We start from the raw sequence: 17,686 nt of genomic DNA on the forward strand, positions 1-17,686 counted from the left end.
TTAAAATTCTTTTTTAGAATTCTAGATTTCTCGTTAGTACCGGAAAGTTTAGGACTCTCGCAAGGTCTAGGAACCTTGTGAGAGTTAGTAGACTACGATTCTCGTTCGTACCGGAAACGGTAGCGTAACCAGGCCCCTGGGGCCCTCCCCGGTTTCTAATACAAGTACTAACGAATATAGGATTGCACGTTTAATTCAGGCCCATCGGTTCTAGTTACATTACTGACTGGAAAACATCCTAGAAGGGCTAATTAGCAGGCTATATTCTTAGTTAGTTCATTAACCTGACTCGGTTCATAGCCAAAACCAGTTAACGGCAGGCATACATTTGTGTTTGAGGCCTCACAAAGGGCGAGAGTCCGTGGGAAAACAAAGCTACAGAATGAAATAAACCACGTTAGAATTTATTTAATATGAGCAAATTAACAAAATACCGCGAATAATTATGTATTTATTCTGATTTATTTATAATTATTCAAATACAGTATTTTATTTTTGTAACCGAAACAAAAGTATTTAAAGATAACTATTAATTTGCATAGGAAAAAATGTAAAACTGTATTTTAAAATTAGAAAAATTGAGTCGTTTTACAAGGTTATTCGAGAAATATTTAATAAATTTAAGAATATTTTTATTGGATAAACAGCAAAATAATCGATCATTATTCATCATTTTAATATATTAATAACCACTAATCTATTGCCTCATCGATTTTTCCTCGGCTCTTCGTGCAAACTCCTGGCCTTGTAAATGATATTTTAACTCAAAAAATATTCAAAAATATAAATAATAAATAGATCTTATCGCTTTTATTAATAATGGTTTATGATTAATTTTATAAATTCGATAAACGGATGATATATGAATAACGATAGGAACGTACGGCGTATCATTATGTATTATGGTGGATTCTCTTTTATAAATAACGTATACCGTTCTAATAAATTATTAAATAGCTAATTTATTAACTCCTACTTATCTTTTATGAATTGATTTTATAATATTCTTTACTCTACCTGTATTAAATTTAATCAAAGTAAAGAATCCTTACGTAGTGCCTGTGATAATGACAAGGTTTCTATTGTTGTGAGGGGTAAAGTATAGAGATTAACAATCGGTTTGATAAGGGATCCAGGATCGAATCGTGTCCGATTTGCTTCTCTGTGTTTACTAATTCGTCTCCACTTTAGTGTATACTTTCCATTTGCAACCACTCCCATGGCTAAGAACCACACCTCGCCTTCTGCGTATGCTTTGTGCTCTCTTCGTTCCACCCCTAGTTAAACCGAACTACCGAAACGAGTATTGCTCCATCGAAGACATCCTCCTAGTCTGTCCTACAGAATTTTCATCTGGCTTATGTTTTTAGGTTGGCCCACTGCTTAACCAGTTTATCTTCTTGCCTCGCCCGCACCTCACCCACTTCCTATACCATTATGGGTTCGGCTGGTAGGTAATGGACGTGTGACGTGCCCATTCTTCCTTGGAAGAATTAAATCTCTTCCAGGACAGAAGGGAGTAATGGGTAGAGAATAACAGTAATTAATCTATGGAATTATAGTAGAAACAGTAAAATAAATTACACGGGAGAAGCCGCAGTTGCAAAGGCGATATTAGGGCATAAGAATATCGTAAATAAAAATCATTTAGTGTTATCGATCGATATCGATCCGGAGCCAACCAATTGAAGATTTCGATTAATTATTATACCACTTTTAGCATAGTAGAGGCTACTACACGCGACCCATTGACGGTGATATCGATCCACAAGACTGCATTCAGTCTTCTTGCTGGGCATCTTGCGCTCCTACACTTACTATGTTACTTTTCAATGGATTATTACGCATCCCCTACACATAAAACAACCCATAGATTAATATAATACACATAAAACCATATTTATACATAAAAAATACATTTAGCAACAGCTTTAATTGCATTTTTACGCGTTAATCTTAGGAGGATGATTGTGTCCTTACACATTTATCAAATTTCTGATGCTTTTTTTAAATATATTCTACGTATTTATTGTATAAATAAGCAGTAAAAACCGGTTTAAAATAATAATTTTTGACGTTTTTCTCTACTTTGGCTCGGGCATTGTATGCAAATGAGCCTATTAAAATTCTTTAGCAACTCGATATATCTAGATATAAACAATAAAATTTAACGATTCTCTGTAGATTTTTCAGAGTGAAGAGAGACAGAACGATGGATAAATTATTGACGTTTCTGTCTACCTGTCGTCTAGACTCAATCCTTGACTAAACCTATATCCGGGGAAGAATGAGAAATGGTTAATTCTCAATTAATCATGTCTCAACTTTCTTAAGAGTGGTCAATACTTCAGTCTCTTCCTTCCTCTCCGTTTGATTATAAGAACAGAAGGAAGCGGAGGTTGAAATATCGACCCCCTTCTCGGTTATGGATCTCGAAAAGTTACATTATGATTAATTGAGAATTAATCATCCCTCGACTTTCTTAAGACGTAGACTTTATATACAAGACCGACAACTTTCTGTCTTTCTGTATAAAAGACATTTGCAATCGTCTTTATTATTATTGCAAGATCGATCATTTCTCTTCAAGTTTTATCCATTAATATAGCATCAGTCGCATCAGAAATTGTAATTTTTTCTTATTTCCAGCATTTATTTCCTTATTTATCTTTAAGAACATTCAAACGGCAATTATTTTTCGTTAAATTTACAAATATTCTACGCCAAATAGAATTCCTTTTTTTCATAAATTAACGTTCTTACATGCGAAAATTCGATTTTTCTGCTATTCTTTTCCAGTTAATTCTTCTAAAAAATATTCAAATGTATAGATTAATCTACAAGAAAGCGATAGAAAAGGTAATTTTCCTTTGTAATTAATGTTTTTATTTCATGAAAAATGAAATTAAACGTCTTACATAACGCATTATGCTTTGGATCTTCGGGCCAAAGTCTCATTCTATTCAATTACACGAATACGTAGAAGACAAATAATTTATTTATCTATTTATTTTTTGTTAACGGCATAATTACTCTCTTAATTTCATTTATTCTCATTAATAATTGCTTTAAATTAAATTATTGATAGTATTAATCACGGCGTAGATCCTGTAAATAGTATTTATCACAAGGTATACATCTACACACCGCCACACTATGTTAAATTATTGATATTTATCATAACTGTAAAGTCTGTAAATGGTATTTATCATAGTGATAGAGTATTTAGGTGTATACCTTACCATTAAATTGCTAGTAACTATCACTATAGACTAATGCCTATAGTGTAAAGTCTGTAAATTAATGCTGTACGCTAAATTACTGGTGTTTATCATACTGTAAAATCTATATTTTTGGCTTTAAATTACTGATATTTAGAATTTTTACATGTTGTAGTAAGTTCTGACATTAACAGTGCTCCATCTTGTAAATAGAAGCATTTGTAAGATGGAGCACTTAGAGTACAAAAAGTATTATTAATCAGGATCTCAGATGCCATTTGCAGGTTCTGCAATTATGATAAATACCAAATAACTTAATGTAAATCATAATAATAGGTTTGTAGTGTATAACAAGAATCGGTTCATACCGGATAATTGGATACAGATCATCACCTATTGTTTCCATTAAGGATCTAGACTTTGTTTAAGTTCCTTCACACAATAGGGTATAAAGGGCGAGAAAATATATTTAAAATTTAGTAAATCATAATTTAATTCTGTACAGGGGGAGAAGAAGGGAAGAAGAAAGGAAAAAAAAAGAAAATGGTATTGATTATTGATATTCAATATGGAACACACAACCGAGATATATTTAAAATCAGCAGAAAATACCGCATTTTATTGATTTTGTAGAATCAATATCAACAAAGCTCTTAATTAGCATTCAGACTAAAGAATTATGTTTAATGATGCAAACAGTATCGTGTCCTATCGTCTACCCATATTATGATTTTAAACTGCGCCAGACGGGTTATTATATTTAATAATTAAATTAATTTTTTATAAATTTACATTCGTATGTTAGATACGAAGAGTAGCGAAGAGCATACCAGACAAGAGTGCAGACTGTTGGACTCAGAACCCATTTCCAAGGTCATATGCCATACCCAACTATTGTCCTTTTTTTTCTGTAAGGCATTCGCAGATAGTAGGTTAGTTGCCCTCTTCCAGGTAGGCGTATCAATGACGTTTCTTTTTAATCTCTCTATCGAGTTTCTAGACATATTTATACTATAAAAATACGGAAATATTGTTTAGTAGTACTGTACTCTCGGTATACATCGATCTGGAAGCCTTCTGGATGTATTGTACAGTACATGATCAATTGTTTAATGACACTGTCCGCATTGATCATCTACATCTAGAAGTCTGAAAGCCTTCTAGATTTAATTAATTAAGCTAATAACGCTAAAACTTTAGTGGTTTACATCGAAAACAGTGTAAATAATTGAGAGAATTGTAGAAAATAATACTATAAGCCGGATTTAAATTTGTACTTCTAACAATCTAGAAGACTTCTACGTACAGCGAGAATATTAACGTCGAAAATTAGGTGGTTTGGGGGGAGAAAATGATATAAATAAGTGAAAATTGTTAGAAAATAATATCTAGAAGACTTCTAAATATTATTTTCTATCATAAATCTGGAAATTTAAATGCAGCTGATCAATTGTTTAATCACTTTGATTTGTTTACATTTACGTGTCTAAACACTTCTGGATGCAATTAATTAAATTGATAACACTAAAAATTTTAGAAAATAATACTATAAGCTCCATTTAAATAGAGATATTCGTCAATGTGAAGGCTGCTTAATAGTACTGTCTACATTGTTAGTTGCACCCAGAAGGCCTCTACATACAAATAATTAACCGAATAACACTATAAGTGTGGTAATTTCGACGAAATAAACAGTATGAATGAATAAAAAATTGTAGAAAATACTTTATAAAAGTGTTATTTTAATATTTAAATCATAAACAGAAATCTGTATGGTGTTGTTTTAGTGAAATTTCTTTGTAAAGTAAACACTAAATCTGCTTATTTTTCTTAAGGTGATAAGAACTAATTTACTTTTCTGCGTTGGAAAAACCTTTTCATTGTTTATCTTTTAGTCTGATTCTTGAATAAACTAGTTTTTTATACACACAAAAATAGTTACTTGCAGGATAAAAGTACTTTAAAATAGTGTCTGCGTGGCTTTGTGTTTTGTGCATCTTTCAGCTCGATTGTTATCTTTAATTAAAGGGAAATATTGATAAATTTTATTCTCGAACGGTTATTTTTCTATAAATAAATGTTCAAGAACAACTGGAAGGTATTTGTATCTTTAGAGTACTAACAAGCCAAAGGAAGTGTTTAAGACTTCTATTGTTGTTCTCTGTATGAGGAAAATATATTAGCATTGTCGAAGGATTATTTATAGATAAATATAAGTAAACTATATGAAAATATAAATAAAATCCTCTATAATGTACACAATTATCCACCGTAATCAGCATGGAAATGTCATAAATTGTTACAGACTCTCCCTCTTTTAGTGTAACCAGATGTGTTTTGCTAATTGTCATGTGTTTTGCTAAATTTTGTTCAGAAATATCCGAAACAATGGAATGTTTTATTGAAATTGTTTAAAAAATGGTAACAAATTAGAGCAAAGTGATAAATGAGATTAATATCACACGTTACGCGTACAACCTGTTAACAGAATGGTGTGATATGTGCTAAATATATAACGAGATTTGGATCAAAGTGTGTAATTAAACTCGAAAATACGACGTTAAAGATTTGTAACTGGTTAAATACAGTGTTACGTTAATTTAAATACTAGATTTATAAGAGGCCTTTACTTCCAGCAGCAAATTATAACACGTAAAAATATCAGGCTCTAAGCTATAATGTACGAGGCCACCAGCTAACAACACACATAAAAGTATGACGTTCTATCTTAAGCCTTAATATATAAGCTAATAGGCCTTTTCCATTCACCAAATTATAATACATAAAGGCCCTAAGAGTATTTCTTAAAATTCAAACACGAAAACATTACTAAGGAAGGAACACTAAATATAAGTCTAAATACGCAATATTAATCCTATAATAATCTGTTTTATAAAGCGTAGGGTGGTCCAGTAGTCAGTTAACAGTTAACTGACTTCTGGACCACCCTACGTTTGAACGTAACGCTAAAGTTGCATATAGCAGGCATTTTTTTTTATCGTTTATTCATCGAAACGGAACGAAAACGATTAAATAATTTACAAGTAAGCGTATGGGGTGGTCCAGAAATCGATTAACCAAAGATAAAACGAAGCGCATTCACCCGGTTAACCGATTTTCGGGCCACCCTGGTAACTCAACAGAGTTGCACTTGGTACCGTATTCACATTCAACAGAACGAGGAGGGCGACGTTTGACGTCACAAGGTGACCGATACGGAAACCCGAAAATATCCCTAACTAACACCACCGTATAACAGAGATTTTCGATAATGGTAAGCCATAGAACAGTCGATAATAAGTGCATTCGATTAAGCTTTTGATATAGCGTAGAGAAACCGCACAAATCACCCGTTATAACGTCGCGGTGGACCGTATTACCAAGGCAAAAAGCTTTAATATAGTGTTTTAATAATTCGAAAGGTTCACAAACAACGAAACCATTTCTGTCAATGGACGTTTCTCTCTCCTTTTTTTTCCTCCTCTCGAGGGAATAACCAAAAATTCGAAATAAGCAATCATTAGTTTGAAACAGATGCCTTTATCTCACAAGAACGGCATCGAAATTCTCAGAATAGGACCCGGACAGAACCACCTGCGCTTAGTCTCCGAGAAGACTAAACAGCTGCTTTGATTCCCGTATACTCCGATACCATCTTGGAATAAAATCGAGAAAATACGGATATTCTAGAGTACTTGCTAAATATTTAGAAGGCCTCACGCTACGTAAAACACGGCAAGAATACAACGTGGAAGGTTTACACTTATGTTTAGTGTTTTTTTTTTTTAGTAATTTTCTAGCGTTTGAACTGTAAAAAGTTCCGTCGGGCTCTAAGCTAAACGAGTTAAGGCCTCACATTTTCGTCTGTATTATAATTTGGAAGAAGGAAAGGGCCTCTTATACACTACAGCTTAAAGCCTCGCATTTTTATATGTATTATTATTTGTTGGAAGTAAAGGCTCTGTTATATATCGTAGCATAGAGCCTGACACCTTTACGTATATTGTCATTTGGAGAAAAGAAAGGACCTTTTTTATGTTATAGTTTAAGACTGCCAGTCTGTCCTCCACGAATTCAATAAAAAAAAAATATATTATTTCTGTACGGAGACGTTCGTTTGTCTGTTTGAATTATTAAGGAAAGTAAACTAACTTTTAATGCTTTGAAAATAAATTTAATGTTGATATTGTTATTATTTTAATTTAATTTTTCAAATGAATTAATTAGGATAGAAATCGGTTTAATTATCAGTTAATTTACTTGTCCCCGGCCGCGGTATATCGAGTGGCCACAAGAAATACCACGTGCCAAACAAAGAAACAGACAAAGGACATAATAGAAAAGACCAGAAAGGTATATTAAAATCTTGTTTCTGTTTAGGTCTTTGTTTCTATTTTTAGATAAATTTACAGGTTTTTAAGTCATTTTACCAGGCAATTAGCCGGTAAACGATATAAAACGAGTGGTTTTGTTTACTGGTGGCTTAGAACAAGGCAGAGAAGGTAGAAAGGTAGAAGTGCTTTTCATATTTTAGTATTATCTTAAAGACGAGAGATAAGTGAAATAATTAAAAAAGGAATTATTAAATCTCGGTTTTCTTTTCTACAACTAATGTTTTTGTACAGTTAAAATATTACAACTGTACACAAAAGATTTATTTCTATTCATCCATCTTACAATGTATGACAACCGTTCTACTTTTAACAAAGAAAGGAAAGGAATGCCACTAACACGTCGTATAAACTGTTTTATTTAAGATTTTAAACAATTTTTTAATTTCTTTTTTTGTTTTATTATTCTCTCCCCTCGAGGGAAGCGAGTTTTACGCCATTTTTAGTAGTGTTATTGTATTAATTTGAAGGATTTTATACATTTTTTTTCTTCGTGTACGTTGTGTAGTGTTGTGTTGTCCTGTGTTTTGTACGTGTGTGTGTTTCCTGTAAAATATTTTATTATATATAAATTTATTAATTGGAATATTAATTTTCTGTTAGTCTAATCATTTTACGTTTTTGTTTTGTTATTGTTTTAGTCCAGGTTTATATTACTTTTAAGATTATTTTAATTTTCATTATATTCTTTTGGTGTAAGACTTCCATCGGTAAAGGAACGAAGCGGGGGGGGGAATGTAGTCGAAAAGGTAGAAAATATATAAAAAGGAGGGTTTATTAGTTTCGGAAGGGACGTATGCTATCGACCTTTTGTAACGAGCGTCTAGATTCGCCTATATGATTCCGTAATAGTAGGTTAGAAATGCCCAGATGTCTGACGTAGACAAGGCAGCTCTCGACCCCCGGACCAAAACAAAAAATGGATCGCTTTATCTATAGAATTCATTCGTCTTTTTGCTAATTGACTCCCATTCGGTTTGTTAGCACTTTAAGAAATCTTTTGATGTATGGAAGGGAGGCAAACCTTTGAAGGCCTCTTCGATCGTACACTCGGCTTTCGTTATTGATGTCCGACCATTTTTAGGCATTCTGCAAAGAGAAAAATCTTTGAATTCTATCGAACAAAAACATTCAAAGTTCGAGTAGAAATGCATTCCAAACAAATACAAAAAAAGGAGATTAATAATGTTTGTTGTTTCCGAATATTCTGTGATTTTTCTGTTTGTTCCTTTGTCTTTTCTTCTTTATCTCTTCGAGTAGACACGTTTTTATTTCGACAATTTCTTTGTCCACTCGTAGCGTGTACGCGACAAAGATTTCGACGTTCTAAGCGTTTTACTTCGTTATATCGAAGGGATTTGAGTATCAGAAGCAGTTTTCTATTGGCTAAACTGCAGTGTAGGGCCTGGCGCTTACGTCCTGTAAAATACATTGCATAGTTTACGTATAAAACCGGGAAAAAGTGTGGAAAGTACGAAGTAAACGGGCGAAATTTCCATTTATTCTGGCGCCAAATGTGCAAAAATTACGCACTTAATCCTTCCATTAAAACAATTACGTGGAACAATTTTATAATAAATACGTCAAAGCTATTAGAAATTGCTTTTTATCTAATTAAAAATCATATCCGCAGCTGCTTATTATATCATCTTATCGTTCCATCGTATAAATCAATATCACAATTTAAGTGATCCTCTTTATAATTTATTATTGGTCAAATTACGCCCCGAGGCCCGAGCGACCTTGAACCCGACTGTCACTAATTTTACACCAGTTAAAATATATTTATACAAAGGAATCGTTTATAACGTTCGACTACGGATAAACTCGCATCTCTCCCGTTCTAAACAATAAAATTCCCTCGGTTTTACGTTTCCCACCTCCCTATAGTCCAGCGTTATTATAATATAAAAGACGTTATAAATGATTTTCCGTAGGGACGATGCGGCAAAGATGTGTTAAGTCTCACTTGTAGAACGGAATACAAAAACAATTTAGGGATTCAGGTCGTCTCCTACACTTATCCTTTTCACCACTTCTGTTAGAAGGTCTCCACTCGGAATGGAGGCACTCCATAGCTCCTATGTACAGTACAGACGTACGGTACAGCTGCTAGACCGACTACTCCACCTCAATTTACGTCTTACAAAGTATTAATTCGTATTCTTTCCTAATTTATATCATTCGAAAATAATTATAAACTCGGTGAGACGAGAACGACAGCTCTTATTTAGTGTAGTACTCGATGTAACGTATCATTTTGACCTAGTGAACCCGGTTATAACGCTAGGAAGGCGAATTTAATTGTTACTTTCTGGCCTTTGTAAACGTTTGAAAAATGTTTAAGAGGGAATTTAACGTTGGAAGACGTCTTAGATCTTTCCTCTTTATATCTAATGTTCTGTATATTTCCATTTTATTTGAATTTAGAACACTCGTTTGTAGAATAAATAATTCTTTTAAAACTTATATTGAGAGTTTCTTTCGGAAATTTTGATATTTTCTCTTATAAATCTTTTTATTTTAATGTTAACAATTTGTCTTGCCCCGGTGCAGTTTGCATTGTAGCTGTTACTATGTACTGTAGTCCTCATCCTGCATCATAAAAGATCCCAAAACCCTAAGGGGGTCGTCCTTTAAGGAGTTAAATTTCTTTCTATAAGACTTATCGATCGAAAAGCAAAGTTATGCACTTTGTAAAGGAAGATAAATTAAATCGATTTGCAACTAACAAAGGAAGAATTTCAGAAGTTATCCTTTATTTTATTTCCATTTTCTTTGGCCGCCGACGTTAAAAATCGGGTATTAATTCTAAAAAACCGGAGCATTTATCAAATTAAAAGTGATAATGGAGTGTAGAATTACGTAGGATCTATACGGCGCGTACCCTCGATTCTTCTTCTGTATGCTAATTTAGTAAGAGAAAACACAAAAAGAATAAGCCATACATAAATAATAAAGCGTGTATTTTTACATCCTCTCCTCCTAACCTTAGCCTATATTAAAGTTAAATTAAGATGGTATCCATTGATGCGTTTTGCTGTTAAGGTTTTTCCAGATAAAGTAAGTTCTATTTACCAAATCATTATCTCTTGAAATCATTAAAGAAAACAGTTTCGTTAAGGGGGAGCAGAGAAGGGTTTAATCTGTATGCAGATACGTAGCCCGCAGTGGTCTGATGTTTTGCATGCATAAATCATGAGGTTCTGCTACAACCGACCAGAACAATTAGGATGAACCTCGTAATTCTCATTCTTCTATATGTGATGTAAGATGCGAAGAGATGAAGCATCTTCTTCTTCTTCTTTCGCATTTTTTGGCCCGTCCACCGGGATATTTTCCACTCAAATTTTACATTTGTCATCTCTGGGAACTTGTCGGGGATTTTAAAGACACACAACTGGCTTACGTAACACTAAAATTAGCATTTAAAGCTAATTTTAAAATGTCATACAAGCTCGTTTATGCATTCCCTCTTCGATTTTTGCTCCAAATGCGTTATTTTGCAGGGAACTAAATATATAAAACTTAGTTAAGGATGTTGAATATAATTTCAATTAATTAAAAAAATATTAAAACTTGTTTAAATCCGTCTTACTCGGTGGAAGAAGGATGTTATATGCAAATTTAAAATGTAGAGTAGGCCTAAATAAATAATTCATGACGACTAAAGATTAAAATAAGAATAAAAATAAAATAAAAATACCATCTTTTAAGTGGAAGGTATGTTTTATAACAATATTCTTTTGTTTTTTAAATTGTTCCCTTCGTAGAAAATCGCTTAATAATCCCGACTGAAGTTAAATTCTTTCGTAAATTCCGTTATTAAAGATCACAATTTCTCCATAAATTAATTGCCTTCTTTCCATAGGCCTTCACAATTTCTACGCTTTAACTATTTAGAAACGTGTTATAATTCATTTACGCCCGATTTTAAGCGCTTAAAATCACTTGTTAAGGAATTAGGATCGAAATTTTAATGGTCAACTGCGCTTAGAAGTGTTAAAAACTCCTCGTAATTTTCTAAAATGTGTGTTAATAGTTAGACAAAAAACACATTAATTGTAACGAATTTCATTTATAATTTAATCGCTGGGTTATATAGAACCTTCTACGCCAACCTTTTCACATTTATCTCACATCCAGCGAAGGTAGTAAGTAGTTTTTATTATTATTGTATCATACAATTGAAAGTGAACTCACTCTACACAGTGCCTATAGAATTATAAGAATGTTTTTGTATGTAACTTTGTATCTAAATTATTAGGTATACAAAACCTTCTGCCAGTTCGCATAAAGTAGTACTTTTTTTATTATTATTTATCTGAGGCTAAAACGTATTGATTTATAAAAGTTTCCCCTCTATACGTAGGCCGTAAGCCTCTTGTATTTTATGTATAATTAACGATTTATATACAGCACGATATAAATATATTAAACCTTATCATATCGCTATAGTAACAATGTATAAGAACTTTGTCTTATCATTATTTTACGTAAGTATTTCGTCGACAGTTTTCTTAAGGTTGCACCTATAACCCCGTTAAAACGAATTTTACCCGTAAATAGATGAAGTACAGTACATCTCTCTGTTATCCATAAAGGCTACCATTGTACAAAGCCTAATTAGAGTATATAAAAATGATCCTTCCCATACCAGTTAAAGCATCTTTACAGGAGTTTGCACTTTGCATTTGTACACAACTTCACTATCTAAACCAGCGCTTTAAATATGGCTCAATCTTTACAGTATTTACACCAATAAAAGGTAGCTTTATACAGTGTTTTCGAGTGGTAAAGCAACACCTTACACAGGTTAGTAATAGGACGGGAGCCTTAAAGATTATAAAAAGGCTCTTTTGTATATTGTAAATAGAGAAACCTGGTTGACATACAGTGTCGACAGTGGTATATGTAATTGTAGTGTAGTTAAAGGCTGTTGTTATTAACTCGTAACTATATTTTTATTGGTTACAGACGAGGTGGAAGCGGTCAGAGGTGACGTCGAGCACCTTTTCGTCGGATTAATTTGGACCAGATTCGAAGACAATACAACAAAACAATTTTTAACGTCGCCAACAAATATCACTGGACTGTGTTGGTCTCTCCGGCGGCGCATGCTCTGTTGGGCCTAGTCTGCAGCGTCGGCTGCAATGGCAGGCAATGAGACCTCGGCAGACATGGCCATGTGTACAGACAGTGAAGTGACTAAACTGAGAGGCACGAAAATTTTTGTAAGTGTGGAAGAGGCCTTAATTGACGTGCTGATTGTATCGTACCATTGCGACAGCAAGGTCTTCCAAGGTGCGTTATTGGACGTTAGTAAGAAGTAAGTACCGTGTCCGATGCAATAATTAACAAAAATAAAACATTTTAAATGGGAATTAAGAACGAAAACGACGGATGTCACCTTTAATTTATGCACGAAAACGCCACCGTACCACACACGTCACTTACACTACACTGACACTTCCCCCCTCTCTCTCTCGCAAGATTTTTAACAAGTGCAACCCTCGTCTCTCCTTCCAAACGTCTTTTAGTATTTACATTCAAACGCCTTTTTTTTAATCGAAGGAAGAAAATTAATAAATTTTAAGTGTCAAGTTTGAGTAAATGTCGAAGGTGGCACGAAATCACGCTGGACATTGTTTTGTCATCGCAATTCAATTAAATCTCCGTCGTATTTAAATAAAAAAAAAATAATAATAATTTAAATTAAATATTTAATTAGGCCAATATTCGTGTTTAGATCCTATTTGCAGTCACCTACAGAAGAAAAAAAAAAAAGAAAGGAAACTGTATCCAATTACTAAAGTTGATTCTGTTAAACAGTAAAGGAACTTTGAACCGTTCTTATCTATACTTTTTTTTCTATCTAGTCGTGATGTTAATTTATGTCCTATTGTATTATACTTTTAACAAATTATTTAGCTATTCATCTAAATTATAAAAAAATATTACATGCTTTTTTCTCCTCCTCCATCTGTAAACATTAATTACAATTCTGATCCCCCCTTTTTTTTCATTAAATGGAGGGAAAAAACAGGGGTTAATGTTTTGATTTTGAACCGTCAAACAAGGTTCAAGGTGACTTAAATTGTGCATTCTAATCACATATTTTTATTTTAAACATTTCATTATTAGCTGGTTCATTATTTTTCTATTGAGTCTAGTCATGTTTATGCAGTAAAATATTGCTTGTTGTTGCTAGAAATTATTGAAAAATATTGTAATTTTATAAATTTTAAATTTTATTAATTCTATTTAAACTTATCAGCACACGTGTAAGATTAGATAAATGTTGATGTGTTATTTAAATAATTTACATTTAAGCATGTGGTGTTTACATATGGTTATAATAACTGTTTCGCTTGTGGTATGTGACACTCATTCTCTGATTTATTATAAATTCGGCTTTAAAAAGGTCAAAAATCAATTATTCTTATGATGAAACCGTAAACAGATTTCAAATTCTAACACACTTCACCCGAATTAATATTGTTAACGAAGTGTTTTATGCTAGTTTAAAAAATCTCAGTAAATTATTTTGAATTTTTTGTCATATAAAGTACAGTTTTGGTGATGTGTATTGTTATTGAAGATGGCTTTTCCTGTACTTGTAAGTGTTCTGTCTCTCATCTGACCTGTTTTGGGTTATTGATATTGTTCCTTTTTTTATATATTAAAACTCCGAAATCAAATTCTTTAAAGTAACTTTAAACAGATGCCAAGTTCTAATATTTCATCCCCATGATTTATGAATCAAAATTTACTCTAAAGTGAGCCTCATTTCTATTCAAAACTTCTAATTATTTTAAGTTTTATTTTAAATATTTAAAAATTTTTGAGTGTTATAATTACAGTTTACCTGTATTTTGTCTTATTATTAATACTTAATTGGAGTGTTTTTCTGTATCCATTTTAAGTTGTTATTTACTCGTAGGTCCTGTCTAGTTATGTAGCCTTCTGGCTTTAAAATAAGATAAAGGTTTCTTCGGTTTACGTGTATTTTATGCATATATTTGTGTTTAATTCATAATATTTTTAATAAATAATGGAATTTTTACATTTTATATAGATAACTAACGGTAGTTTTCTTGATATTTTCCTTTGCAGTGAGTTTAAGCTGAAAGAAACTGCCATCGCAGCTATTAATTATTCAGCGAGATAGTGATATTGTTTTTTTCTCTGTTTCAGAAACAGTCCGTATGGCATTCCATTTATCAGGCCGTGGGATACAACCCCAGACTTATCAACACCAGCTGCTGCTGTAGACGATCGCTTTAATACTCTAAGGCAAAGGCATACCTACAACCAACAAGATTATACAAATGATCGTCAGGCAACGGGCATCCGATCTAGGAAGCCCCTGGCTAGAACAATCAGGGACCAGAATGTGCGAATGAGAAGGCTGCGACCTCGCCAGGTACTCTGTTCTCATTGTAGAGCCATCTGCAATGAGAATTCGGAAAACGTGCAACTGGAAAACACTAGAAAGGCCAACAAAGATTCGTGGATGCGCTCTACACTTCACGAATCGAAAACGACTCAGGACGATCAGCACAGACAATCGAAAACTCTAACTCCTGTACAAACAAATAGTGTTCCAGAAGTACAAACTTCCAGATCCGTGGAAAACGTAGTCGTTCCGAAAGTAGAATCGGAACAGAATCTCAGGTGCAATGGTTCTACGGTCTACGGTTTGATAAGGCCCGAGGAAGAAACTGCCAAAGTCGATAACGAGTATCAGGCCGTCTCGCAGAATATCTCCAATAGAATGATATTGAGAAAGAGGAAATCCGAGGATATGGGTCACAATTGTAGCGGTTGCGTGGTCCACCCCAAACACCGCAGGCTAGAAACGGTGTTGAGTCAGGAGAGGTTCGGTCCCATGGAGGGTAGCGACGCCACCGTGGGTACCACTCAGACAAAAAATTCCACCACAAAAACTAGTCCCGTTATAAAGATATCTTTCAGCAATCCGGAAGGGAGAGACACCGTGTTAAAAATACCCGCTCGACTTCAATCGGCCAGCGACACGGAGGAGGGGGGAACTACGCCCACTTGGACTAGTGGTGACGATAGAACAATTAATGGTGCTTCGGCCGCTACCAAAGCTGCCAGAAAAGCCTTGAAGAAAGCCAAAAAAGACGCACAGAAAAAATGCACGGCGGAACAACAGCACAAAAGTAGACATCACCACAAGCATAAAACCAAAAGAAAAAGAAAACACAGGGAGATAGTCGATGACGAATTACCTCAGCTTTTATCACCCAATCCGGATAGTTACTACGAAGAAGTTAAAAACAAATGCCTCAAGCAGAAATTGTCCATCAGCCTCAAAAGACTCAATGCCAAAGCGTACATGAGATGTAGCGAGAAGGGGAAGGACGAGGTGGAAGCGGAAGAGGAAGGGGGTGCGGGCGCCGGCAGTTCCGAAAGCGAATACGGAGAAGTGCCAGATTTTCCCGTGCACGAATTAGTTAAGCCCCTGATGATGAGGATCACCAGCCACAACGTCAAAAAATGCGTGCTGGACAACGGTAGGGAGATGGCCGTGGGCGACATCGTCTGGGGGAAGATCCACGGTTTTCCGTGGTGGCCCGGCAAGGTGTTGGCTCTGACGGTGTCTCAGAGAGACAACGGAGTCACCATCAACCGGCAGGCTCACGTGGCCTGGTTTGGATCGTCCACTTCGTCGTACATGCCGTGCAGTCAACTGTCGCCTTTCCTCAACGATTTCAAGACCAGATACAACAAGAAGAAGAGAGGACCCTACAAGGAGGCCATACGCCAAGCCACCTTGGAAGCAAGGCAGATCGATCAGTTACTAAACGTGACTGCCGAACTCGGTATCATTAATAGGCCAGATAGGCCAAGTGCAATGTGTTAAGACGTCCAGTTAATTTACTATCATTCTTCCTCCACAAAAAAAAGTTATATCATGCAGTTTACGTGTAAAAAAAATACCAAAAATAAAAAATAATTTAAATGCCAAAATTGTATCGACGATTAAAAAAAAAAAGAAAAAAAGTATAATCTACTAAGATTTTAATTTCCAAGCTTTTCTACAGACAGACAAACAGACAAATGCTTGATTATCGCATTCAAATATATCATTTGCTCAAATCTAAACCTGTATAGGTGATATTTATATTTGTATAGAAAAGTGTTTGTTCGGTTGTTTGTTCATTTCTCTTGTAAATAGAACTGAAGGTTAAAAGATATTTACATGCTATATACATACATACACACAAATTATGTATATGTACGTATATACACGCGACAAGTTACAGAGACACTAATTTGTATATATGTAGTAATATGCGTGCTGTGAAATTAAAGTTAAGAAATTTATATAAATACACACACGTGTATGTGTATATGTATATATATATATATATATATAAGTGTGTGTGTGTATGTGTGTGTATATATATATACATATATATGCCACTACACAGTATTTATAATACTGTGATAATGAATTATGTATAAGCTTACACTCTATTATATAGTATATAATGTCAAGTTTATACATATTTCATCACATCGATCTAAAAGCGTAAATAAATGAAATACAGATAAAATATTTTGTTGTTTTTATTTCGACTTTGACGTATAGTTTATATATACAACACGTACAGACCCATAAATTATATTTACTGAATAATTAACACGTGTGTCTGTCAATTTAATAGGATTTTTTCATCGAATCTTGTGTAATTTATCCTTCGTACTCCATATTCTACGAGTTATTTATACGTTGCGATGATTTTCTTACGACGTAATCTTTGTTAACATTCTTACCAGACGTCGTGCGTAACTCGTTACGCGTTACGCACGACGTAAGGCGCTCGACTTGTATCGTTACGTGTTAGGAGTTAATAGAGGATTGCATGTTAAATGCTTCCTGCAAGCTGTGTAACTAGACTTAACTTTAATTTATTCTGCTTAATTATTAAAAAATTAAATATTTATATTTATATAATGGAAACAAATTTGTTTTACTCGAAAGCCAAAGCGCTACGCGTACATGTATGAGTAAATATACAATATACGCGGATATAAGGC

General features: G+C 33.9%; 1 protein-coding gene across 1 annotated transcript; it reads left to right on the top strand.

Annotated features, from left to right (window-relative positions):
- Positions 1-2,751: 2,751 nt before the first annotated feature.
- On the top strand, positions 2,752-16,612 carry LOC111635868 (PWWP domain-containing protein 2A-like). Its single transcript, XM_023380984.1, has 3 exons — positions 2,752-2,859; positions 12,590-12,941; positions 14,810-16,612. The coding sequence occupies exons 2-3, from the start codon at positions 12,766-12,768 to the stop codon at positions 16,503-16,505; spliced, it is 1,872 nt and encodes a 623-aa protein (XP_023236752.1). The 5' UTR covers positions 2,752-2,859; positions 12,590-12,765; the 3' UTR covers positions 16,506-16,612.
- Positions 16,613-17,686: the final 1,074 nt, after the last annotated feature.

The sequence above is a fragment of the Centruroides sculpturatus genome, unplaced genomic scaffold (genome assembly GCF_000671375.1).
Source record: "Centruroides sculpturatus isolate CEXI.00-Female unplaced genomic scaffold, Cexi_2.0 scaffold816, whole genome shotgun sequence".
NCBI lineage: Eukaryota > Metazoa > Arthropoda > Arachnida > Scorpiones > Buthidae > Centruroides > Centruroides sculpturatus.